At 41.5% G+C, this 23,813-nt stretch overlaps 3 protein-coding genes across 5 annotated transcripts; 2 read left to right on the top strand and 1 right to left on the bottom strand.

Moving 5' to 3' along the window:
• Window positions 1-2,030: 2,030 nt before the first annotated feature.
• Window positions 2,031-6,915, top strand: LOC115020708 (tetraspanin-13-like). The gene is made up of 6 exons (XM_029450631.1): window positions 2,031-2,224; window positions 4,004-4,171; window positions 4,379-4,459; window positions 4,590-4,703; window positions 4,819-4,938; window positions 5,073-6,915. The coding sequence occupies exons 1-6, from the start codon at window positions 2,162-2,164 to the stop codon at window positions 5,145-5,147; spliced, it is 621 nt and encodes a 206-aa protein (XP_029306491.1). The 5' UTR covers window positions 2,031-2,161; the 3' UTR covers window positions 5,148-6,915.
• A 983-nt stretch (window positions 6,916-7,898) lies between these two features.
• bag6 (BCL2 associated athanogene 6) lies at window positions 7,899-22,243 on the bottom strand. Of its 3 annotated transcripts, none has more exons than XM_029451323.1 (25): window positions 22,102-22,243; window positions 20,330-20,417; window positions 20,112-20,229; window positions 18,784-18,998; window positions 18,121-18,192; window positions 17,920-18,042; window positions 17,608-17,825; window positions 17,218-17,350; window positions 16,728-16,928; window positions 16,422-16,644; window positions 16,086-16,136; window positions 15,534-15,886; window positions 15,366-15,438; window positions 14,541-14,881; window positions 13,412-13,667; window positions 13,118-13,287; window positions 12,907-12,960; window positions 12,358-12,466; window positions 12,096-12,220; window positions 11,513-11,647; window positions 11,030-11,086; window positions 10,695-10,919; window positions 9,763-9,870; window positions 9,531-9,677; window positions 7,899-8,482 (listed from the first exon to the last, which is right to left on the bottom strand). In XM_029451323.1, the coding sequence occupies exons 2-25, from the start codon at window positions 20,408-20,410 to the stop codon at window positions 8,387-8,389; spliced, it is 3,684 nt and encodes a 1,227-aa protein (XP_029307183.1). In that variant the 5' UTR covers window positions 20,411-20,417; window positions 22,102-22,243; the 3' UTR covers window positions 7,899-8,386. The 3 variants fall into 3 exon arrangements, with proteins under 3 accessions (XP_029307183.1, XP_029307186.1, XP_029307184.1); XM_029451326.1 differs by having other exon boundaries at window positions 14,541-14,800; XM_029451324.1 differs by lacking the exon at window positions 22,102-22,243 and adding an exon at window positions 21,755-21,854.
• On the top strand, window positions 22,201-23,299 carry glrx3 (glutaredoxin 3). The gene has a single exon (XM_029451327.1). The coding sequence runs from the start codon at window positions 22,273-22,275 to the stop codon at window positions 23,248-23,250; it is 978 nt and encodes a 325-aa protein (XP_029307187.1). The 5' UTR covers window positions 22,201-22,272; the 3' UTR covers window positions 23,251-23,299.
• Window positions 23,300-23,813: the final 514 nt, after the last annotated feature.

Genomic DNA, 23,813 nt, shown 5'->3' with positions numbered 1-23,813 from the left:
AAGAAACATCATCTTACACTGAACCTTCACATTACATCACATTACAGGTCATTTAGCAGACGCTCTTATCCAGAGCTGACTCACAGTGAACTAACTACAGGGACAGTCTCCCTGGGTTAAGTACCTTGCTCAGGGGCACAATGGTGGCAGCCATTGAACAGTATTGAACTCACGACCTTCTGGTGTTCTGTTTGGAACCACTAGGCCATCCCCACCCACTTCACAGGTCTTATTATTACTACGTGTATTAACAAAATAACCAAACAGTCAGTCAGTCAGTCAGTCAGTCAGTCAGTCAGTCAGTCAGTCAGATAGATAGGCAGGCAGACAGACAGACAGACAGACAGGTAGATAGATAGATAGATAGATAGATAGATAGATAGATAGATAGATAGATAGATAGATAGATAGATAGATAGATAGATAGATAGATAGATAGATAGATAGATAGATAGGCAGGCAGACAGACAGACAGACAGACAGACAGACAGACAGACAGACAGACAGACAGACAGACAGACAGGCAGGCAGGCAGACAGACAGACAGACAGACAGACAGACAGGTAGGTAGATAGATAGATAGATAGATAGATAGATAGATAGATAGATAGATAGATAGATAGATAGATAGATAGATAGATAGATAGATAGATAGATAGATAGATAGATAGATAGATAGATATATATAGATAGATAGATAGATAGATAGATAGATAGATAGATAGATAGATAGATAGATAGATAGATAGATAGATAGATAGATAGATAGATAGATAGATAGATAGATAGATAGATAGATAGATAGATAGATAGATACTTTATTCATCCCGGGGGAAATTTAGGCATCCAGTAGCTTAAAAGACATTATACATTTTTTAACATTACATCGCTGTAAATTCTTCTCTTTGCACCAGGATGTGATTATTTTGACTGAGTGTTTTCAGCAGCAGACATCATTTAGCTGGTGGTTTGGTTCAACTGTAAACAATCAACGTCATTTCTGTGCTGTATTGATATGTGTTCATCAATAACTTGTCTCTTATCCTTTTTGTTTTACATGTGCAGTACAATATTCTTATTACTCATTAAAATCTTAATGAACTTTTTTACTAAATGTGACACAACCTACCGTATTAATCCCAGCATTGAGTAAATAAGTAAACACATATGAACGTGTGATTTTCCTCATTCATGCAAATATTCTGCCCTCTGCTGACTGATGACTCAGTTCTTCTAATATTATCTGAAACATTCAAATTGTTCAAAACACACACACACAAGTATTGTGACGACTCAAATTGGTTTGGTTATCCGTTTGCTACAATATGTTGGATTCATGTTAATGTGTAATTAAAGACATTTAAATTTGTGGAAAAGAATTTGGTTGAAAAAAAATAAAAAATTAAATTGTCTAATTAAACAAAATTTTGCGACCCCCCCTGCAGTACCTCGACGGACCCCCTAGGGGTCGCGGACCCTCTGTTGAATACCTCTGCTCTACATGTTAGTTACACCTAGCGGAAACTAAAGCAGTCCAATATACAATCATGCAATTAATCCAACTGTCATTTTGGAGGATGTAGTTTGCCTTAAACTCTCAGATGTTTCTTTTATTTTGGCCATCCCATTTATATAAATAACAGAAACACCTTTCTGTATAAGGCTATTATTAATTTAAAAGCATGTAATACCTTGTGAGGCATCTGTAGTATCTACCCATAAGACTATAACGTTTCATCCTAATGTGTGAAGAATGATTTCTTTCATTTGAAAAGTCCAAGTGAAGCAAACACAAACACTTTAACAGGCTTTGAAACAACTGTGAACAAAGGTTATTCAGTTATGTTCCGGAATAGTTTGAACATATCTTTATAAAACATGGGAAGTGAAGAACAATAAGATGTTTAGTAAACTTTCACCTACAGTGACTCACTGATCTGGTTCCTTGGCCCTTAATCTGCATGTAGAAGTGACTCATGCGTAATGAAGGCAACGGACCAATCAGCGAGCAGGATAGGTACAGGAAACGCTCCCTTGTCCACCTGCACATAACGAGCCACAAGGAGCCCGAGAGCCTAGAGACTGACAGCGTGTCTTTGGAAAGCCTGAAAGAAGTAGAACTACTTCTTTATTTTGATACGCGCTGTACCGGCGAGCAGCGATGGTTTGCGGCGGATTCGTTTGCACCAAGAACGCACTCTGCGCTCTGAATATACTTTATGTTGTAAGTATGATTGTACTGCTGTTTTACCGCTGGGAATGTAACTGAAACAACTGCTTTACAAAAGAAAACAAGTGTATTTTGTCTTGACCTGCTACTTTCCTGTTAGTTTAATACGAATTGAAGTGTTTTGTGAGCAGTTTTCTTGTTGTGGAAGCAGACAGGTGTTGCTGGTAAGTGATTAGGCCCAGAGTTCAGGGTCAGTGTTGCTGTTATTGGTGGCTTTACTCAGAGATGATAATAAATAGGTCAACTCGATGATTAATTAACATAGGCCTGGACATACTTATTTGGGACATAAATCATAATCAAGAAGAGAAAAACAATATGTGACCATATGTAGCTTATCTCTGACTAACCTCTGCACTAAATACTGCGTGTCTCTTTTATTATGCTTTTATTATACCGGTAATTCATTTAATGGGTTTGTAATTGTGTACCTTACTTGTGTTATTCTATAACTCTAGAGCTCAATGTGGGAAATTAACAATTTTCCAACATTTTAGTCAAAACAATGAATCGAGAAAATGATCTGTTGGATGAATTGATACTGAAAATCGTTATTTTTCAGCCCTATATTTAATATCATCTCTAGGTGGAGAAACTGCTCTCTCTGAAACAACACATTTTAACACAATATTGACCTTCTTTTACCTTACTTTTTTTGTTTAATTTAAGGGTGTGCTGTTTGTTTGGTTTTAGAAGCGGTGGGGACACAATGAAGGGAGGTCTTTCAACAAACACTACAAAACAATATATTATAAAAAGAGTTATATTTATAAATCTAACCCTAACCCTATAACAGTTGCTGTTCACTTTTCTTGATAAGCACCTGACATATCAGATACTTTTGTATTTGCATCTTTACAACAAAGAGTACTGTCCTTTCCACATCGTCAGCAGTTCCTGCAATCTATAGAAATATGGGTTAAATAATTATTTTTTAATCCAAAAAACATGCAAAAGAAGTCAAAGTAGTTTTTTCAGCCCTGAGTAAAGCCTGCAGTCTGTTCTCAGGCTGCAGAAGGCCTCCACTATTCAGACAAAAGAGCCTTTTATGTAGTCTGAGAGTTATTATACAACTGAAACTCTAAATATTGGGGGATTGACACCGACAGGTTTAATATTTATGCACTCTGGAGACGGCTTTGGTCTGGAGATGGCGCTTAAACGAAGAGAAAACGATGTGTTCGTATCAGCAACCATGTGGCATAAAGTGTGACAAGTTTGCAGATTTTTACCCCAACTAACACACCTTCAACCAGCTGATCTACAGCATGACACACACTTCTTCCGAGAGAAAAATCCTTTGAAAGCTCACACTGATTCTCCTCCTTCTAATGGGCTAATTATGAGACACTAGGCCTCTGTGCTCAGACATACAAAAGGCCTCATCATTTCTCCTGAAACGCAGTTTATGTTGTGGTTTTGTGTCTCTTTTAGGGCTGCAACTAACCATCATTATCCGCCGATTTATTTTCTAGATTAATCGTTTGGTCTATACAATTTCAGAAAACATGGGAAAATGTCCATCCCAGTTCCTCAAAAGTCCAAGGTGATGTCTTTTAATGCCTCGTGCTGTCATATAAAACAGAGAAAAGCAGGAAATCTCTATTCATTCATGTTTCTTTGTGGTCATTTTGAGTCTCTTCCTCGTTGGTACGCGTCTCTTTGAGTGACATTTTGCAGCCTAAGTCCATGGGGTCTCCTGACACCCATAAGGCCCGTCCAGTAATCCATCCATGTTCCTTCTTCCCTCAACATTGTTTTTTTCCTCCTCAGTTGGTGAGTCTGCTGCTTATCGGAGTGGCAAGCTGGGGGAAATGGTTCGACCTGGTTTCCAGCATCAGGGTGGTGGTGGCCGTCATCGGCGTGGGCGTCTTCCTGTTATTGGTTGCCTTTGTGGGGCTGTGGGGGGCCTTGAAGCACCATCAGGTCCTGCTCTTCTTCGTATCCTTTGGTTTGTGTGTAGGAGCACAGGGAGACACTCCACACCTCTGATAGTTGTTGTGTGCCAAAGCAAGTAAAGTAAATAACCCAGAAGTGATTTTAGTCCTTTGCTGAACTTGTGTTTTAATGCTTCTTGTGAGAGTTCAGAATGTTTCCATGATTTTCTTTTTTTAATTAAAAAACAACAACTTCCTAAACTTGCTCCAGTACATGGTGATCCTGTTCATCGTGTTTGTCGGGCAGTTTTCTGTGTCCTGTGCTTGTCTGTCCCTGAATAAAGACCAGCAGGTATGTTTCTTTTGTCTACATACATTAAGATAATCATGCTGTTGTGGCCTAAACACTGTAGTTTCCTCAGATAAACCTTAAGTGTTATTCATGTTATGCATCCTTTGGCCTGTGTGCTTTTCGTTTACAGAACCATCTGCTGGAAGTCGGATGGAACAAATCGGAGGCCACTCAAAGGGACGTAGAGAAAACACTCGGCTGCTGTGGCTTCTCCTCTGTTCCCATCAATGGTTCCTGTGCTACTGTAAGTAAATCACACTGGAATATTATTTTCTTTTTCCTCTTAGCGGCAACTTGATCTTGACTTTCATGATCAAGTCTCTGGCAGTTTATTGAATTGTCTGTCTTACTTCCTCCAGAGATGCTATAACGGCAACACTCCAAAGACTTGTAAGACGTGCTCCGACGTTATCCAGCAGTACGTCGGAGAAGTGCTTCGCTTTGTGGGCGGCATCGGTCTCTTCTTCAGCTTCACAGAGGTCAGTAAAATGTGAACGGCAACAAATCATTTGGTGTGACGTGGCTGCTGACGTAGACATTTAGATGGCCTGTGCTGGGTTTATTGTAAGTGCAGTCAACTTGACACTTTCCGTTCATTTATCTTTCCTTTCAGATCCTCGGAGTTTGGCTCGCTCACAGATACAGAAATCTCAAAGATCCTCGATCAAATCCTGGAGCCTTTCTCTAAATAAACAGAAGAAATAATTGTTTTTCCTCTTACCTTTTTGTAAATCACTCCTATCTGGACATCTGTAAGATTTAAAGTCAGACGAACCTTTGGCCATTACCGGATAACGTAAAATAGTATAACAGTAACGCAAGTAGAGATGAAATGCCTCACAGCTGATATTACATAACTTAGCCTAACAAGGCTGTAACTACAGAACGTCTGAGTGAGCAAAGGTCTTATGGTAAAGGTTTTAATGCTCATGAACTCAACAGTTTGCTTTCATATTTGCTGATTGATTGAAATTATGCAATGTGAATTGTTGCTGTGAAGATTTGTCTTTCTTTAAAGGAGTAGTTTAACATTTCGGGTGAAGTAAGCGTCTTCTCTTAGATTTGATACCACCGTCGTGTCTGTGAGGTAAATGTGAAGCGACAGCTAGCAGCCGGTTAGCTTAGCTTAGCTTAGCTTAGCGTAAGGACTGGAAACAGGCAACAAAATCCACCTGCCAGCACCTCCTGTGTTTCACTAATTAACACGTTAAATCTTGTCTGTTTTTAATCCATACAAAAACTGTAAAAGTGAAAGACTTTTGTTTTTTCGGAGGGTTTTATGTGCCAGAACATTTCTTAGCAGAGACAAGACTTCAAGCTAAGGCTAGCCGTTTCCCCTCGCTTCCACTTTTAATATTAAGCTAACCAGCTGCAGGTGGTGGCTTCATATTTACAGTCGTATTAATCTTCAAATAAGCGTAATTCCCAAAATGTGAAACTATTCCTTTATGTGAAACTTGTAGGCTGAGCGTCGCCTCTTTAATTCTAATCCGTCTCAAAGAGATGGAGGTTAACAGCTCACTGTACACACACACCTTATGCAAATAAACTGCAGGTCAGCACCATGATGGCTGGATGACTGCGCTCACCACTCCCAGAGATTAATGTATCATGGGTGACCTCACACATTGCTGTGTTTTGCAGACAGTGGTTTTGGGTGTAGGATGTCATAACGGCAGGAAAAGACCAAAAGAAAGACAAACCTGTTGCAGCTCGACAGACTTACTGTAATGAAACCAGGTTTGTTTTTGATTTATATGTGTATTTATTGCTCTTGTTTCCTGTTCGAAACGTATGTGAACACGATGAATTCCTACTAAATCATGTTTCATCATATTCAGTAAGAGTTGCAGTGAAAGAGTGGAACATGTTATGTTTTGCTCGTCAGTTTTGGTGCTGATAGAGAGCTGTTTCTTTCACTCCGGAGGAGGAAACTTTGTGCCATGTGACTGGTTTACATTCCTCACCCCAAACAGGATGCCAACCAGGAAGTGCACACGGTTTAGATTCCTCTGAATGTTGCTACTGTCCTCAGGCGGTCCAACCTGTTCACAGATGTTAACTCAGCTGCTGCACTGCCATTGTACAATAAAGTCATTGTGTGTCAACCATGTATTTATCTGCACTCTATATTTAGATCTGTTTTGTAAGCCCATCATTCTCTTATAGCATGTATTGGTCTATCACGGGGTAATAATTAGACAAACTATTTAAGTATGCTTACAAGTGTTTGGTTGAAAGACAAACTTATAGGGATTGTTTTATAGTTGAAGAGGTCGTGCAGGGAAGAAATATAAACACGCTATTGGTGCAAGATTTGAAGTGTGGCTCTTTGCTCGTAGTCCCATCCTAACTTATAATTGCTTTGGCTCATAATGCTCCTCATGTGAGCAAGTGTTCAATCGTATTACAAATGCAACATGTGTGTATAAATATTTTCAGTTACTTAAACATTACTCTGGTGTTGCATCATGATTATTTACATCACCATCACTGTTACAGAAGCTGTCCATACATTTAATGTTTGTTAAGAATAGACTTATCTTAACGTTCTCCTTAGAAAATATAACAATCGCAGATCAGAACACTCAGAATTGTAACCCTCACCAAGTGTTACTGTACCAAAGGCGTAAAGGCAAATATTTTCTTTCTGTGCAAGATGCTGACCATGAAGAGATTACCTTATCACAGTAAAGATAAAGTGTTTTATAGTCAGAGGTCAAAGTAGAGCCAAAGAAACAACACAGTACGAGCTTGCAGAGGTTTGGGTTATATTTCTGTCAACTTCATGTATTTCAGGATAATGGTCAGTCTGTCCATTTCTCAAGTAGTGAAAAGTAACTAAGTATATTTACTCTCTTAAGTACAATATTGAAGTGCATTACTTGATTTTAAACTGCTTGATACTTCTACTCCACTGTATTGTAATCCATTAATACTTTAAATTAAGCAATTGACCGTTTGAGTGAGTAAAATGTATATAATGTAAACTGCTTAGTACGCCCTCTGGTGGACAAAGTATGTAACAGCAACGCTGTTTCCAATTTAAACAATCTATAAATCACCAAATACATTTCTGCTGAGGTGGAAAGTAAATTTACTTTAGAGTACTGTACTTTTTTACTTCCAATTTTCTACTCTACTACACTTATTAAAAAAAATTACTTTGCAAATTCATATCAATACAAAATATCAACTTATATAAACTACCCGGCAGTATATAAAGTTTGCTCCACGTTTACCAGCAATTTTTTAAATGGGCTGTTCGGCATGAGTACCTTTGTACATTTTAAATGCAGGATTTGTACTACTAACAGAACACTGGTGTGTTTTTGTACTGCAATGTCTTGTTACTTACCACCAGACATCTGTATTAAGTTAATATTGTCTTCTTTAAAACCTTCCTCAAAGCAGATATTGCCAAGACTCAAACATACTCTTGTGTTGTATCAAGATCTTTATTAAGCTTACTGTACATTCATGTACCAAACAGCATGTTCATTACATGAAAGTATACTCTTGCGGTCGAGAGTATTGACAGGAAGGCTAAAGTCCACTAAATAATGAGAATTCAGGCTCCATATTAACAAAGCAACACGAGCATATGTGGGCAAAAAGGACATACACATTCACATATATCCAAACAGAAGTGATGTGATTTAGTCAAACTTAAAATCAGATACCTTTTCACAAAGAACATTCTCTCAGCAAAAGTTGGACCAAAATAAAACACAAAGAAATAAATAGGCACTGGGAGAAGTAGTCACATTAGCATGATGCAATTAGTCAAGAGAGCTGCTAACTGCCTAAAAAGCCATACAGACAGTTTGAGGGTGAAGCTGCATTGAGTGGAAGTCGAATGAAGATCCAAGAAAAAGAATGAAGAGGAAAATGGCGTCTTGCAGGTTTCTTATCAGTTGGACTGGATTATGAGTCTGATGAGAACGCTCTGTGTGCGTTAGGGGAGTGCTGAGAGGTGAAATCCGGGTCTTCCCTCACTCGTTTCTTAATGTCTGCTTTAACCTGAGGAAAAAGAGATTATAATACTCATGGTGGAACGCACAAGCTTTGTGTCAGAAGTTGATTTAGTGGTAAGAGAGGCCGTCATGTGACCACAGGTTTGTTGCCTCTGATGGGCATTAGAGACAAAGTGAGAAAACCTCACTACAAACACAGCTCAGCTGCATGTCTGTAATAACACAGCTCAGCTGCATGTCTGTAATCACACAGCTCAGCTGCATGTCTGTACAGACACAGCTCAGCTGCATGTCTGTACAAACACAGCTCAGCTGCATGTCTGTAATAACACAGCTCAGCTGCATGTCTGTAATCACACAGCTCAGCTGCATGTCTGTACATGACACAGCTCAGCTGCATGTCTGTACAAACACAGCTCAGCTGCATGTCTGTAATGACACAGCTCAGCTGCATGTGTACACAGCTCAGCTGCATGTCTGTAATGACACAGCTCAGCTGCATGTCTGTAATGACACAGCTCAGCTGCATGTCTGTAATGACACAGCTCAGCTGCATGTCTGTACAAACACAGCTCAGCTGCATGTCTGTAATGACACAGCTCAGCTGCATGTCTGTAATGACACAGCTCAGCTGCATGTCTGTAATGACACAGCTCAGCTGCATGTCTGTAATGACAGCAGGACAGAGGAAAAAAAGACAAGTAATTCAAAAAAAAGTAATTTAAAAAAAGATAATTTAATTTACTAAATGATGAATTCATTTGTTTCATCCTTTAACCTCTATAGATTATTTTGTGATGTGTAAACTATGTTCTACCTAAAAATGTAATAGTATTATTATAATTGTTTTAATTAAATGTAAGCAAGGTGTGTATTATATTAAATATTAAACTGCTCGTTCAGTAGGTCAAAGATGAATATCTTTCTAAATATAAAACAAATTGGTAAAACAATTCTATCAGTGTAACCTCTGCGACTTGAACAAATGTGATGCTAACCAATACAAATAACTGCCAAAACTATGAAAACCGGCCCAAACTGAAGCCATTAATAGCCTAAATGTTTGTTCTAATCCACATGCAAGATTTAGTTACCTGTTCTGCATACGCTTCCTTCAGCTCCTGGGTCTCCAGGTCGTCTTGTAACCGCTCCGCAGAAGTGATGGGCTTCACGCCGGCTGCCCTGGCGGCTTGACTCACCGCATCAGAGAGGGAGAGGAGGCTTCCGCCACCCAGTCCCGTCTGAAAACACACAGAGACACCTTGAAGAAGGGAAGGACAAGTGACGTTCGTACACGATAAGTTAAGTTACAACTGATCTGATTACCTTCCTGCGTTTAGCTGGCATGCCATGCAGATAAGCGTCAGACAGCGGGGGCTGAGCCTTCATCTTCCTCTGGGTCATCATGTCACACCTGATGATGGGAACCCACTCCTACAACACATACAGTAATAAAGATAGGAATCAATGGTTCACATGTACGTCTTAAAATACTCAACCTCTTGTGGGACTGTTCCTCCACTAGAGATCTCAACATCCAGGGTGGACACAAGTGCAGCAACAACAACAGTTTCAATGTTCCTGTGAGTAGTGTTGGAAGACAGACTTGCAGCCATTTGAAGTACTAGTGAGACGATCCTAGAAGTCAGGCTGATGAAGATCTAATTTGTGGAGACCACTGCATTAACATTTGAGCTGGGGTTAGCAGTTTATTTATGGCATCATAGGGCGTTATAATTCAAGTTGTCTGAGAAACTTCTGCACCTCCTCTTGGCTCAGATTTCAGGCCTGGTAGAAAGAGAGTGATGACAGAGTTTCACCTCAAAGGGATTTACAGGCCAACAAGTTTGCAAAGAAACCAGGATCGGATTGATGTTTGAAATGAACAACTAGTACGTGTACAGTTTACTGTATGAGATGCGTGCATGGGAGGGGCTGAGCTGCAGGATGAGGGCTGCATTTTCAAAGTTTATTTTGCCTCATTATAGGATATTTGTCCAACGACGCCTACACCAGCTTTTAGTTTGTCTTTCCAGAAACAATGTCCCAATTGCTTTGGATAATCCAAAGATTTCCGTATGAACAGTTTTCAGTGGAAACATTTTCTACAGAGAAATTGTTCCTATAAATGCCGTTGCTGCCGTTTGTTCATTGGATTATCAAAAGCAATAAGTCAACACTAAATGTGAAGCGAAGAACAAAAGAGAAACAAATAGAAAGGGAAACGTTAAACCAGGTAACACTGTGCGGGCTCTTACAGGTGGAACAGCAGCTGCCCAGGCCTCTGAGTCTCGAGCAGAGTCCTCGCTCCCTCCCTCAGCTCCCGCTGCTGCCATGTCGCCACCTAATGGTGCAGCTCCTCCTGAGGTTCCCAGGTCTCCAGGCAACACCCTTGTTTCCTGTGACGACGCCCTCGTGTCGTGTGACACCGACATGGCCTCCTCTGCTGTGGTGGCTGCAGCAGGTGAGAGGATGTCCCCGATCTTTGGAAGTGGAGAACAACTAAATGAGGGAACTAAAAAGGCGGAGCAGTAACTTAAACGTCAAACTGAATGTTCACCTGAAAAGGAAATTGAAGACACAACATGCTTACCGTTGCACTTTGTGCTTGTTCGGGCTCTTGTGTGCCAGTTGCAGAAGACGGATCTCTCTGTGAAAGAATGCCATTTAATATTTATTAGCCATTTCAGACGTGCTGTCCTCAGTAACAGGATATGTAACAGCCATCAGACAAGAGGGACTACTTTCTATACATGCAGAAAACTGATCGTTGTTAAACTCAAACAATAAAACTAGGGCTGTCGAATTAACACGTTCATTTCGATTAATAAAAAATACTAACGCAGATTAATCGTCCCCCCGTCGGACGGAGCTCTGACAGCAAATATTGTAATATGCGATTAATCGCGATTAATTAATCACAAAGCTTGTAATTAATTAGATTCTTTTTTTTTTTTTTGTTTATCGCTTGACAGCCCTAAATAAAACTAAATAATTCTCAAGTGTAACTGAGAGGCTACATCATATATATGTAAAATGAATGTTTTAACAAAAGGGCAAGCGGCTGGAACATTACCTGTGTGTGAACTATGTAGCTCTGGATCTGCTCCTGTGTGATGGGGATATGCTCCAGAATCACCTGCAGCCTCATCGTCATCATGCTGGTCATCCAGTTGACCAGACTGGGGCTGATGTCACTGGACATCCTCCGCTGGGACAACAAGAGAAAATAAAATGTTAACTTTACAGGTACAACAGATGTTTCTTCTGTATTTTGGCAATATTTCTCTTTTGTTTTATCTCCTTATCTCTTATAAATCTTGTGCAAAATAGCGAGTTTGTGACCTAAACAAAGCTTCACAGGCTTCACTTGCTGCAATGTTTGCACGCATGTCAGGAAAAATTATTTGAATTGTTTTCCTCTTTCCCCCCCCCCAGAAAGAATTGGCCTTAAACGGGTCAATAATGTTATGACTGAGACTTTAATTTGGCTCGTAGTTTGTTAAGGGGTTCTGTTTGCATCGATGCTTCCTGCAAGTAAACACGAGTTTGCACAAAGCACTACACCGATTCGGTTTCTTCTGGAGTGTACTGCCGACTGAACAGAGAGCAGACTCCAAGCAGAAACAAGGAGAACTAGAGAGAGATCGTGTACTGACTATTCGGTGGTTGATGACTGCAGTGAGGGCTCTCTGGTCTCCTCTCAGGCAGTGGAGGTTGAGGGCAAGACACTCAAACAGCGCCTGGTTGCACATCAGTAGCAGCCGGGGCCCAAATGAGTCATCTGGAATATTGATATGAACTCAATAGTAAAGAAAATACAATACTACATGTTTTACCTCACAGCAGTATTCTGATCAATAATCCAAATATTAGCTCTAGTGCTCCAATACAAATGGTTTATACCGTTCTTAGGTTTACCTGTGCAACGCAGAATGTGTGTGGCAATGAGCATCAGCTGCTGTCTGAAGAAGGACATGTTGGTCTGAGTGACGTCAACGCCCTCCAACACTGTGACTGAAGACTCTCTCTGTGGGCGTCGAATAAAGAAGAGCAACAGTTAGGTAAACCATACTTAAACTAAACTGGCTTCTAAAATCTGTAGAGATGAAATATGTCTTAATAATTCATTAGTTTTTGTCTCTGGCATATTAATTTGTCATGTGCTTAGATATTTCTTTGTGTTCATAAACACTCAACATTATTACTGATGTCTTTATACCTTCTCTACAAATATATTAAGTCTTTTCACAAACACACGTTCATTGTGTTCTGCTAGTTTTGCCCCACACTAAACTCTTGTATTAGTCTCATGTTTTACTGATGTTTTATCTGCAATGTGAAAACATCAGACTTCCGCAGTCTCATAGTGAACGGATTCACCTGACAAAATGCAAGTGGCCTCGGAGCAGCCCTACATTCGATCATACACGGTTTTGTATTTTAGAGGAGTGAACATGAAGGACTTACAAAGCTCTCACTGATATACTCCTCCAGTTCGTTGACAAGACTGTTGGCTGCAGCCTGGGGGATGGAAACAGAGGACATAATGAGTAAGAGAGTGATGGCACATCAGACACGGGACTAATAATGAAAAGTAAATTAGCTCCAACTACTTTGAACTATTCTTGAGTACTAAAAGATCTGAAATAAACAACAGTGTAAAATGAGTGGTACTGACAGCAATGTTCTCATCGGTGGGCTCCCTGCCGTTGAGGTAGTTCTGCGTGAAGAACTGGGACAGTTGAGGCTGGATGCGTCCGAGGGGCTGGTGCTGGCCATGAAGCAGCATCACCAGGTCTGACATGGTGAACGTCTGGCACACCAACATCAACAGCTCTCCAAAAAACCCTGGGAATCACAGTAAACAGATTACATTTCAAATGACATAGTGAAGAGAGTTGAGATTTAGAGCAATCATTTTCTGATATGCTCCCTATTTATAACATAATAAACTTGATTGTTTGTTGTTTACCGGTGGGATCCTCAGGACTGATGAAAATGTTGGTTGCCTGGGACAGCCTCTGCATGAACTGGGCAATGCTCTCCGTGTCGTTCTGGGCCTGGCCCAGGGAGCCCATCATGGTGCTCAGGACTCCACGGACGATGCCTGTGAACAGCTCCGGGTTCAGGGCTTCGGCTCCGGCTCCGGCGGGGTTGGGGTTGGGCCCTGCAGCAGGAGCAGGAGTGGTGCCAGAGGGAGGTGGGGGTGGAGAGAAGATGGGTTGGGCCTAGAAATTAAACAGAAATGAGCAGTGAGGATTTGTTAACATTACTTTAAATGCAGTGATTTCTTTAAATGGAAAGCACAGATGGGTCATTTCTTCAGAACCCAGCAGAACCTCCCAGTTCAAAGTATGTGAAAACTTCTATTGAACTTAAGGGACAACAACAAAATGTAGAACCAATCCAGTGAAAAATAATAATTTGGTGAGGCTTAGAACACTAAAACCTCAGAAAATTATAACTACAAAAGAACTTGAATAGTTTTCACATGTCATGAACTGGGAGGTCTTGCTGAGTTATTATAGAGTCACAAAGTAACTCACTGACAGACTATCTGCCCTCTAGTGGCCAGTAGGAGACATGGCGATGACTGGGTATCGTTTGAAATGTTTCTTTACTAGTGTCAACATTATGTGCATGAATATAAATGTTTTTCTACAAAACCCTTTTTTAATAGTCTCAAAATTATTATTTAAAATCAGAAACCGTCTCATCAAAGAAGTAAAAAAATAAAAACAATCTGAGAAACTAGTCAATGCCAGCCTTTAAAAAGACGCTAAAGCCTTAAATAAAAAATAACCACAATGCAAACAGAAAGTAGAATGTTGAGAACACGTTACTCTAATTTCAGGTGATGAATATCAGCACATTTTTGAGATCGCAAAATAACTTTGAATAATATGCACTCTATTGTATTTGTCAAATTAAATACTTATATTTATATTATTAGATCTGGCTCCTAAAACATCTTTTTTACAAAAATCTATTCAAACTAAGAATCCAAATTTGATGATATATTTTTTCCTGATGCACTTCTTTCACATGATCGCAGGTAATACAGGACTACAGACACAATATGTAAACATTCAAACACTGACCTGCTGCATGAATTCACTCACTCCCTGGATGAAGGCTGGGACACCAGATGTGGTGACAGTAATCGAAGGGGCCCCTACAGGGCCCGCACCGGCACCGCCGGCTACTCCAAGGAGAGAACCCAAGAGCTGGCTGAGGTCTGGGGGCATCTCCTGGGACTGGGCCTCACTAGTGTTGGTCTCCGATTGGCTCGCTGGAGTTGTAGTGTTTGCGGTAGGCGGAGGAGTTGGACCCGAGTTGGAGAAAGAAAAGGAGGAGGAGGCTGAGGAAGTTTGAGAGGAGGAAGAAAAGGAGGATGAGGAAGATGTGGATGTGGAGGAGGAGGATGTGACTGTTTGACCAGCTGTAAAAAAACAGATTGAAGTTTCACTGAGTGACAGCTATCCTTGACTAATCATAGTGTACTTTAAAAGGCACAATGAGTAAGATGTGTCAGTTGAGGTTTGTAAGCACAACATTCAGTCGGCCCCTCCTCCCCGGCTCAACAAAGGCCAGAAACGTCCCCAACACAGCTAAAGGAAAAGAAGAGACATACAGCAGAGGGAAGGGTCTCTGCAGATACAGACACCGCCACACACTTCTCGTGGTTCATACGTGATGATTGACAGAGATTCTTTTTGTACAAAGTTTCATTTATTTTTTTGCATCGTTTAGGTTTTTAAGATCAGCCTCTGGTGGGTCTTTACCTTTATCTAATGCATTTTAATTAGATTTATTTTTTATCTGTAAAAATAAAGATTCCTACTCATTATGCCTTTAAACTATTATGATTACAGAAAAATGCTGCTAATAAAAGGCCAAATCTAAATGTAACTGGAAAAGCTTACCCATTTGTCCCGGCAGCAAAAGCTGTCCAACCAGTCCACTAATCATCTGGTTGAGAGCGGCAGGGTTGAAAGCCTGTGGAGCAAGGTGTTTCATTTAGGTCTCAAATGTTGACCATGTTGATAATGAGCCTCAAAAACAGGAAGCAAATCAGAAAACATTATCCCCACCTGTCCTGGCTGCTGGCCCGGCATGGCAGCCCTCACATTGATGGTGGTTCCCCGGGTGCCGAAGGCTGGAGGGGGCATGTTGGGTGCAAAGGGGGGCCGGGTGAACACAACCCTGGCCTGGGGCTGGGGACCACCATGGGGAGGTGGTGGGGGAGCAGTAGGCGTGGTGGTGGGTGTGTTAGGACCCGTGGTGGTAGTCGAGGAGTTGGCTGTGGAGCTGTAGCCAGGAGGAGTGGGCTGGGGCGGGATTGGTTGGCCAGTGGCAGTGGCCGTAGCGGCACTAGTAGCTACGGCGGCAGCATATTGGCTGATCTGTTGCATGAGATTTCGCATAAAGTCGGGGGGGAGGGCACCTGAAGGGGGCAACACAGACCAATTAATTAGAATACTTCTGTTATGGGCAGAAAAGGATTTTCTGGAGTCAGACAAAGTAAGTTTAATTTTGGATTCAATAAAATATACAGTATTTCATTGAACTTGTTGGAAAGTAAAAAATAAAAAAGATAACCTGGACTTTTACACTACTAGTCAAATATATCAATTGCACTTTACCTGGTTGTCCAGGAATTTGCTGTCCAGCTGCAGCAGGGTTTGCACCTGGTCCTGCACATACACACAAAACATCAAGTTTCAACTCCAGTAGCCGATATTACAGAAGTGATTTTGCAACAGAGCAATCATTCAACAACAAACATTGACGCTGTAAATCAGACAAGTTCAAAGGGACATCTTTCAGATCCCTCTGACTGCGACAGCGGTGCATGGAGGAAGCAGTAGTGTGGTATCTGCGATCATTTAACTCCAGTGCACTGCCGCCCAACAAGAACACCCAAAAACAGCTTTTATGTAGTGTTGCATTAAATGAGTGGCGGGTAGGGGACAACACACCATCTGTGTTCATCTGCATCATGACCACCGGGACTGCCTGGTGGCTGATCCTGATGACACGGGGGCCAGCCTGTCCCGGTCCAGCCTGCTGATTGGATGGGGAACTATGTGGTGGCGGAGTCTGTCCATCACCTGGCTGCTCCGACTGGCTGGCCGGTTGGGTGGACGAGGCCTGTCCCTCAGTGCTATTACCCGCAACAGTCACTGTGGCTCCCAGGTTCATCTGTCGGTGAAGATGCAAGCACAGTCAGTCTGGTAACATTAAAGTTAAACATTAATAACTCAAATATGCTTGTATTCACTTACTTGGACTGGGATGTGGTGGTGCACAGCTCCAGGCAGAGTGACTGGGGTGGCATAGTGGGAAAACGGCCGGACCACATGCAGGTGGCGGGGCACAGGGCTCATGAGGTTCAATCGCAGGTCACTGAGGGCCACAAGGGCGTTACCAAGGAGACGGAGACACTCCCATGTCAGGATGAGAGTGCGCTGGTCCTCCTCTCTCTCCTGTTTCAGAAAATAAACCATATTTGGCAACTTCTTAAATGACAACTATACAATCTGTGAAATACAAAGAAAAGTTCAACATTTTGGGTAATTTGCTGAGTTAGATGAGGAGATTGGTACCAATCGCTTGTCTGTATGGTAAATGTTAAAAAAGGTAGCATCTAGGTAACTTAGCACAAAGAAACAGCTAGCCTGGCTTTGTCCAACAATAACAACACTTCATGTCATCTTTTTCATAAATACACTAAAGACCACCAGTTAATCATTATTTTAGCCGTTTGAATCCTACCGTATTATTGTTGTATTCTGCGGTGGTAGCAGTCTCAAGGATGGTGTGAGCTCTCTGAATGAAGGGCTGCAGTCTCTCCTCCACCCTCCGCAGCTCAGACAACATCTCCGCCAGCTCGGCTGGGCTGGGGTGACTAGGGGAAGAAAGGAGAGCGGAGCTGATTACAAACAGAACAACATTTACAGCATCATCATGTATAAGGACATAAATATAATATATACATTAGAAAGATACAACTGATAATAGAATACATGGATCAATTTACAAGTTAGTTTCAATAAAATATTCTAGTATGAGGAAAAAAATGACTCCTCTGGTTCAGAAATGATGTGCAATGATTCTAAGCTAAACGATCTAATGTCAATGAGTCACTGAGAGGGGATGTCTCACTTAGGTCCAGGTTGGGGTGTTGGTCCCTCAGATTGTGCTGAAGAGGTGGGTGGAGGTGGGGGAGTTGGGGGAGTTGTTGGAGGTGGGGAGGTGTCCATGGGCTGGGCAGAGGGGGAGGGAGTGGAGGTGGTAGATGAAGATGAGGGAGGAGGGGGAGCGGCAGCAGCAGCAGCAGCAGAAGTTGTCTCCGTTTGGGCGGATGAGTCGCTCGGCCGACCCTGAAAAGAACACAAGCAGGCATATTTGTTACCGATAGGGTGGAGATTTCTCTGGAGCATTGCCACTGAACTAATGTGACCGTTGAGCTCTCACCTCCATCCTGTGGATGACATCATTGATGTCCCGGAGCAGGTTCTCAGCCAGCACCAGCCTCAGCCTCGGCTCGCTCTGCACTGGCTGGTCCATGTCAATGTGCACATTCACGGACCCATTGCTCTAAAATAGAAAAGGTGAAACTCAGCAAAACACAGGATAATGATATGTAGGATTGTGTGCAATCAGCAGGCATCTCACCCCAGTGCTGGTTGTGACTCTGGCATTCCTGGCATTCTCTCCCATACCAGACACCATCTGCTGAACAGACATCTAAACAAGGAGAAAAACAGCATTTGGAAACAACAAACCTTTTGATGGACATGAAATTAAACTTGATTAAGGTGGGAAACATAGTGTTTATTATATATATATATATATATATATATATATATATATATATATATATATATATATATATATATATATATATATATATATATATATATATATATATATATATATTATATATATATGAGAAATCATTGGCAGATCACCCGGCGAAATCTGACTTAGTAATCGTTTCGTACCATGCTGGATTATTACCAACATGAGTGGGATAAAAGATGAATATTAAAAGTATACTTAATCGATTTAGCATTGCAATCGTTCTTTATTTCACACATTCTCCTTCTCCCTTTTCAAAACCTGGCACCAACATTACCCACAATGCAACTCAACCTCCGACAGTCCACAGTTTGGTTGGGTCTGTTATGCCAGTAGCATCCAATGTCTAGTGAGCTCACTTTTTTTCTAACTCTTGTGGAACCACTAAAGGCTTCATACAACCTTTTTCACACATACAGTACTCTCCCAAGTCCTGTAAAAAAATACTTTGATGTATGTGTGACAAAGCAGACCTACCTGTATCTGCTGGGGGTCCATTATGTTGACAGGGAGGTTGAAGGTGCCAAGCATTACGTAGCTGTTAGCATTGCGATCATGTGGAGGCACTTGTGATGTGCCCTGGGAGGAAGAGGAGGGTCCACTGTCGGCTGACGTGCCTCCTGACCCTGAGCCGGGCTGGGAGGGTGGAGGGGGCGCCCGCTCCACGAGATGTATCACCTTGCCATCCACATCTGAGACAACAACAGATAACTATGGTTATGCTTGTACACATATGATGGTGTGTTGACTTCACATTTTTGTTTTGAGGAGCAAAAATTCTAGCTGTAGTCTGCGTCGCTGAAAGCATTAATACTGTGACAAATGACTTGTACTTTATAAATACTGATGACACGAGCAAGCTCAAAGCACTCATTTGCTTAAATTAGATTCTTGAAGCTCATGTGGGTACTTGAGAGCTATCTTACTGACGGCAATACACACTCATTACTTTTTCTAACAGCAATAACACCAAACCAACAAAAAATGTATTCCAAATCCCTACTAACTTAATCGATGTGTGCGGATGTTAAGAACCAATGTGCACATTATATTAAAGAAGTAGAAAAAAAAACGTTATACCCAAAAGTAAGATACCCTCGTAATAATCCCAAATAGGGATTTTTGGCTCACCTTAAAATGAGCCTAAGCTCAAGCTGTCACTAACTTTGGGGCTAAGCCTTTCACTTTAATCAGCAGGTGGCAAGCAAGACACAGGACTTGGCTTCGGTGTGGAAGCATTTTTTCCCTCACATATAAACTGTACACACACTGCACGGCTATAGCGTTACTGCTAACTGCTTACTGCACTGTCAGAGAAGCAGCGGGCCCCCTGCCTTGCAATACACTACTCGTAGCTCTGACAGAGTAACGTCATGCCAGGAAGACACACAGCAGATTACATTGCAGCTAAACCAATTGATGTGGTGTAGACCTAATGGGAAAGTAGCTGCATGTGTCCGTGACAATACACGCAACATCGTTACTGCCAACTCTCCTGGACTGGTGAACTGGGGACACAGTTGCCTGTTTTGCGTCTACACTGCAGCGTGCAGTAAATGATGGATTTAACCTATTTGTGCATCATGTTATCGTTGCAGGTGGGCGGCTTATTAGGCACGTCAACCAAAGCACCCCTGCATGCAAGGCATTAATCTAGTCAGTTAATGATCATCAGTCAGAAAAATAAAGCAATCTAAATTAGCATCACTGTATACAAAACAACAATACGGGGAGGAGAGCAAAACAATCTTGAAACAAGATAAAAAAAGGTCTGCATAGCTTTAATTAAACCGTTGATTTCTTACTGTAGTCTGCCAGAGTCCTTTCATCCTGTAAGACTCTGCCCTGGTAGATCAGCCTCTGCTTGTCCACAGGGATACCCACTGAAGGGGCAATGTGCTCCTTGAACTCTTTCACTGTCAACTACAAAGAAGATGGTACAGACATGAGTCAGACTTCCACCAGAGGCTGACTGAAAATGAGAATTCACTCCAGAGTTAACAGTAGAACTTGAAGAACTTACTTGAGCACCAACAGTGTATGTTCTGCTTTGGGAGTCTAGTGTTTTGACCGTCACCTCTATGTCTGCAGTTTGTTCCTCCATGATGTTCCTGTAGCATAAAATAATGTGTTCCAGTTATTATAGCCCAACTGATAGTGAAATGTCGAGCCCAATACCGATATTGAGAGTTTGCAAATTTCAGCTGATATTCAGGTCTTATCATAAGCAACCCTTTTTGATAAGAACCCCTTAATCTGTTTTTAAAGAATCGTGACCAAGACTAGTCAGACCCGTAGAAAAATCAAAAGTGTCAGTGCTTTCTTGTGGGCAAACAAAGTAATGAAGACAATGTTTCTAAATGACTTCAAACACATCTTTGGTCATTTATGTTCAGACATTTCTTGGTACTTATCAGCTGCCTGTATACACCGACAAGCTGCATTACAAGCTGTATTAATCTAATATTGATGATATAGAGGCCAAAAGATTAATTGGTATAGTAATCTGATGCATGGCTACAACAGTCATTTTCAATCTCAACTAACTCCCCCATTAACTGACTAATCATAGAGTACGGAACGAAAATAACAAAATAAATGCTACATGCCTACACATATTCCCTTTACAAAAATATATAGGCTAGAGAAGAAAAGCAGCAAATGTGAAAAGCTGAGAACTGAATATTTTTTTAATAAAAAAGGGGGAAATTGATTGAAGATCCTTCAATTAATCTGCAAGTTGTTTCGCCACTAATCCAATGAATGCGTCTTGAACTCAGTATTGCACCACAAGCTTGTGCTGAGAATTAATCCATTACTAATTAACAATAAATCTGATTGTATTCACTGGTTCTAGCAATTTATTGTGAAGATTTGCTTCTCTTGTGTCTTTTATATAATAAAGTGACCGGCCCCTTAGCTGTGGGACTCACAGACAGACAGACTCAGTGACATCTTTTAAATCTGTTCTTAAACACACTTTTATCATGGCCACCATTTAAAATATCTTATCTTGTACATGTTTTAGTATTTTTATTGTTGTAAATGAAATGTCTGAGTTTTTGACTAAACTCTCAGGCAAAACAAGAACATTGGGGACACCATTTTTGGCTCTGGAAACATTGTACAGCTTTAACAACTACTCAATTAGTAAGACACAACTTTCAAAAGGTTACAAATGATTAAGTTATACCTTCAAAAATCCATCCAAATACACATAGAATGACCCAATCTTTACAAAACTGGCCAATTGTTGCTTTCTTAATATCGTAATAATAACAACACATACAACAGTTTCTGAGAGATCGAGTAACATTAAGACATGTCTAATTCTAGTTAGCCCAAACCAGAGGAAAATCAAAGAAGCAGAGGCTTAGCAGCTAACGTTAACTCAATTCACTTGCTAGGTAGCATCATCCTGTTATCGTAGTTAACTATAAGCACTCACTGTTAAACGTTAGCTAAGTGACGTTGGCGTAGGTTATCTGTATCCAGTCAACGACATTGGTATTTTACATGTAAACATCAACTCAATATGTTGAACAGTGACGTGTAACGCCAACAGTAATTACAGATAACGTTAGCTAGCTACCGTTAGTTAGCATCGGATTGCTAGCAGAATTAGCTTAGCTTAACTTGGAAACGTTTGCAACGAAGCTAACTTTGGCCAGCTAACAAACGTTAGAAAGGAAGCTAAGCTAATGCTAAATAAACTAAACGTTACAATAACCATATATCAAAGACGATCAGATATTTCGTTTTCATAAAGACGGTGGTGTGTTGTTCAACGCTTACCTTTAACGTCACACTATCCTTTCAACTTATCCAGTATATGCAGCTGTTTCTTATCATCAAATAACATGCAAATGACTTCCGAGTGCAAGCTCTGGTACTTGCCAGAAGCTACCAGGCTTCACGGATGTGACGTTAGGGCGACACCGGAAGCGCAGCACAGAGGAAAGAAAGATGGCGAATCTCGTGGAAGCGACAACAAACAAGCAGTTTGAAGATTTCTTAGCTAAAGCTGGAAAATGTCTGACAGTAGTGCATTTCCATGCGGCATGGGCTCCTCAGTGCATCCAAATGAACGAAGTGATGGCTGAGCTGGCCAAGGAACACGCGCACACTACGTTTGTCAAGCTAGAGGCGGAAGCGGTGCCGGAGGTGTCGGAGAAGTATGAAATCACCTCTGTCCCCACTTTCCTTTTCTTCAAGGGAGGGGAGAAGGTGGACCACATGGACGGGGCCCATGCTCCGGAGCTGACCAAGAAGGTGCAGCGCTGGGCGGTCACTAGGAGTGCAGGTGTAGATGTGGAGAGCAGCACCACGGACCTGAACCAACGGCTGAAGAAGCTGCTCAACGCAGCGCCCTGCATGCTCTTCATGAAAGGGTCCTCGCAGGAGCCCCGCTGCGGCTTCAGCCGGCAGATAGTGGGCCTGCTGAAGGAGCACAGCATCCAGTTCAGCAGCTTCGACATCCTGTCCGACGAGGAGGTCCGACAGGGGCTGAAGATATACTCCAACTGGCCCACCTATCCTCAGCTGTATGCGAATGGAGAGTTGGTGGGGGGACTGGATATAGTGAAGGAGCTGGCTGAGTCTGGAGAGTTGGAGAACACCTGCCCAAAGGCTGTCACCTTGGAGCACCGTCTGAAAACCATCATCAACAAGAGCCCAGTCATGCTGTTCATGAAGGGCAACAAGGAGGCTGCAAAATGTGGCTTCAGCAGGCAGACACTGGAGATTTTGAACGACACCGGGGTGGATTATGACACATTTGATATTCTGCAAGATGAAGAGGTGCGTCAGGAGCTCAAGACCTATTCTAACTGGCCAACCTACCCCCAACTCTACGTGAAAGGAGACCTGATCGGAGGTTTGGACATACTCAAGGAGCTGAAGGAGAGTGGAGACCTGGTATCAGTGCTGAAGGGAGAGTCGTAGATGGGTTTGCCATGCCATCAGAGAGGGGGAACGACGAGCACATGCCCAGCATCGGCCCTGTGTCACTGATGTAATATTACACAGAGGGCCAGAAAAAGAATGAATCCATTTATGAATAGAAATATTAGATTTAATAATCATATTGTAACCAAAACTGTTGCAGCATTTGGATAAATTCCTGTTCTACTTAAAGTCAGAAACGAAACTGCAGTTAATGAGAATTTACTTTTTGGTTTAAATTTTGAAGTTTTGCTCTTAGTAATTCTCAAAAAGAAAAAATTAGAAATGTTTAAAGTTAAGCAATCCGTTTATAAATTCCCGTTTGAGAAAAGCAGACTTCAGTTTATATTATCTGTAGTCTGTATTTTCGTCGTTCCAGTATTCCCAGCCTCACCCAACAGGTTTATATTTAATAAGGTATTATTCACCCAGCCTCTGACTTCTCATGCCACGCTTTCTTCTCCTGAAAGACAGAAACAACTTTGTTTAACTGTATTCATTAATCACTCTGGTTTAAATACTTAGAAGTAACTCTAGGTGACACTTATTGATACTTTGTTCAT

This window comes from Cottoperca gobio, chromosome 16 (assembly GCF_900634415.1).
Source record: "Cottoperca gobio chromosome 16, fCotGob3.1, whole genome shotgun sequence".
Lineage (NCBI taxonomy): Eukaryota > Metazoa > Chordata > Actinopteri > Perciformes > Bovichtidae > Cottoperca > Cottoperca gobio.
This window is presented reverse-complemented; position numbering and strand designations above follow the sequence as displayed.

Bases quoted from the DNA above. Each gene is read 5' to 3' on its own strand.
- bag6 (XM_029451323.1), bottom strand. From the start codon at position 20,410: ATGGAGGAACAAACTGCAGACATAGAGGTGACGGTCAAAACACTAGAC. The intron at 18,999-20,111 runs GTAAGAAATCAA...TTGTTGTCTCAG, and splicing joins AAGGACTCTGGCAGACTACA to ATGTGGATGGCAAGGTGATA. The intron at 12,961-13,117 runs GTCAGTACCACT...TCCATCCCCCAG, and splicing joins CCACCGATGAGAACATTGCT to GCTGCAGCCAACAGTCTTGT.
- LOC115020708 (XM_029450631.1), top strand. From the start codon at position 2,162: ATGGTTTGCGGCGGATTCGTTTGCACCAAGAACGCACTCTGCGCTCTG. The intron at 4,172-4,378 runs GTATCCTTTGGT...AACTTGCTCCAG, and splicing joins ATCAGGTCCTGCTCTTCTTC to TACATGGTGATCCTGTTCAT. The intron at 4,460-4,589 runs GTATGTTTCTTT...TTTCGTTTACAG, and splicing joins CCCTGAATAAAGACCAGCAG to AACCATCTGCTGGAAGTCGG.
- glrx3 (XM_029451327.1), top strand. From the start codon at position 22,273: ATGGCGAATCTCGTGGAAGCGACAACAAACAAGCAGTTTGAAGATTTC.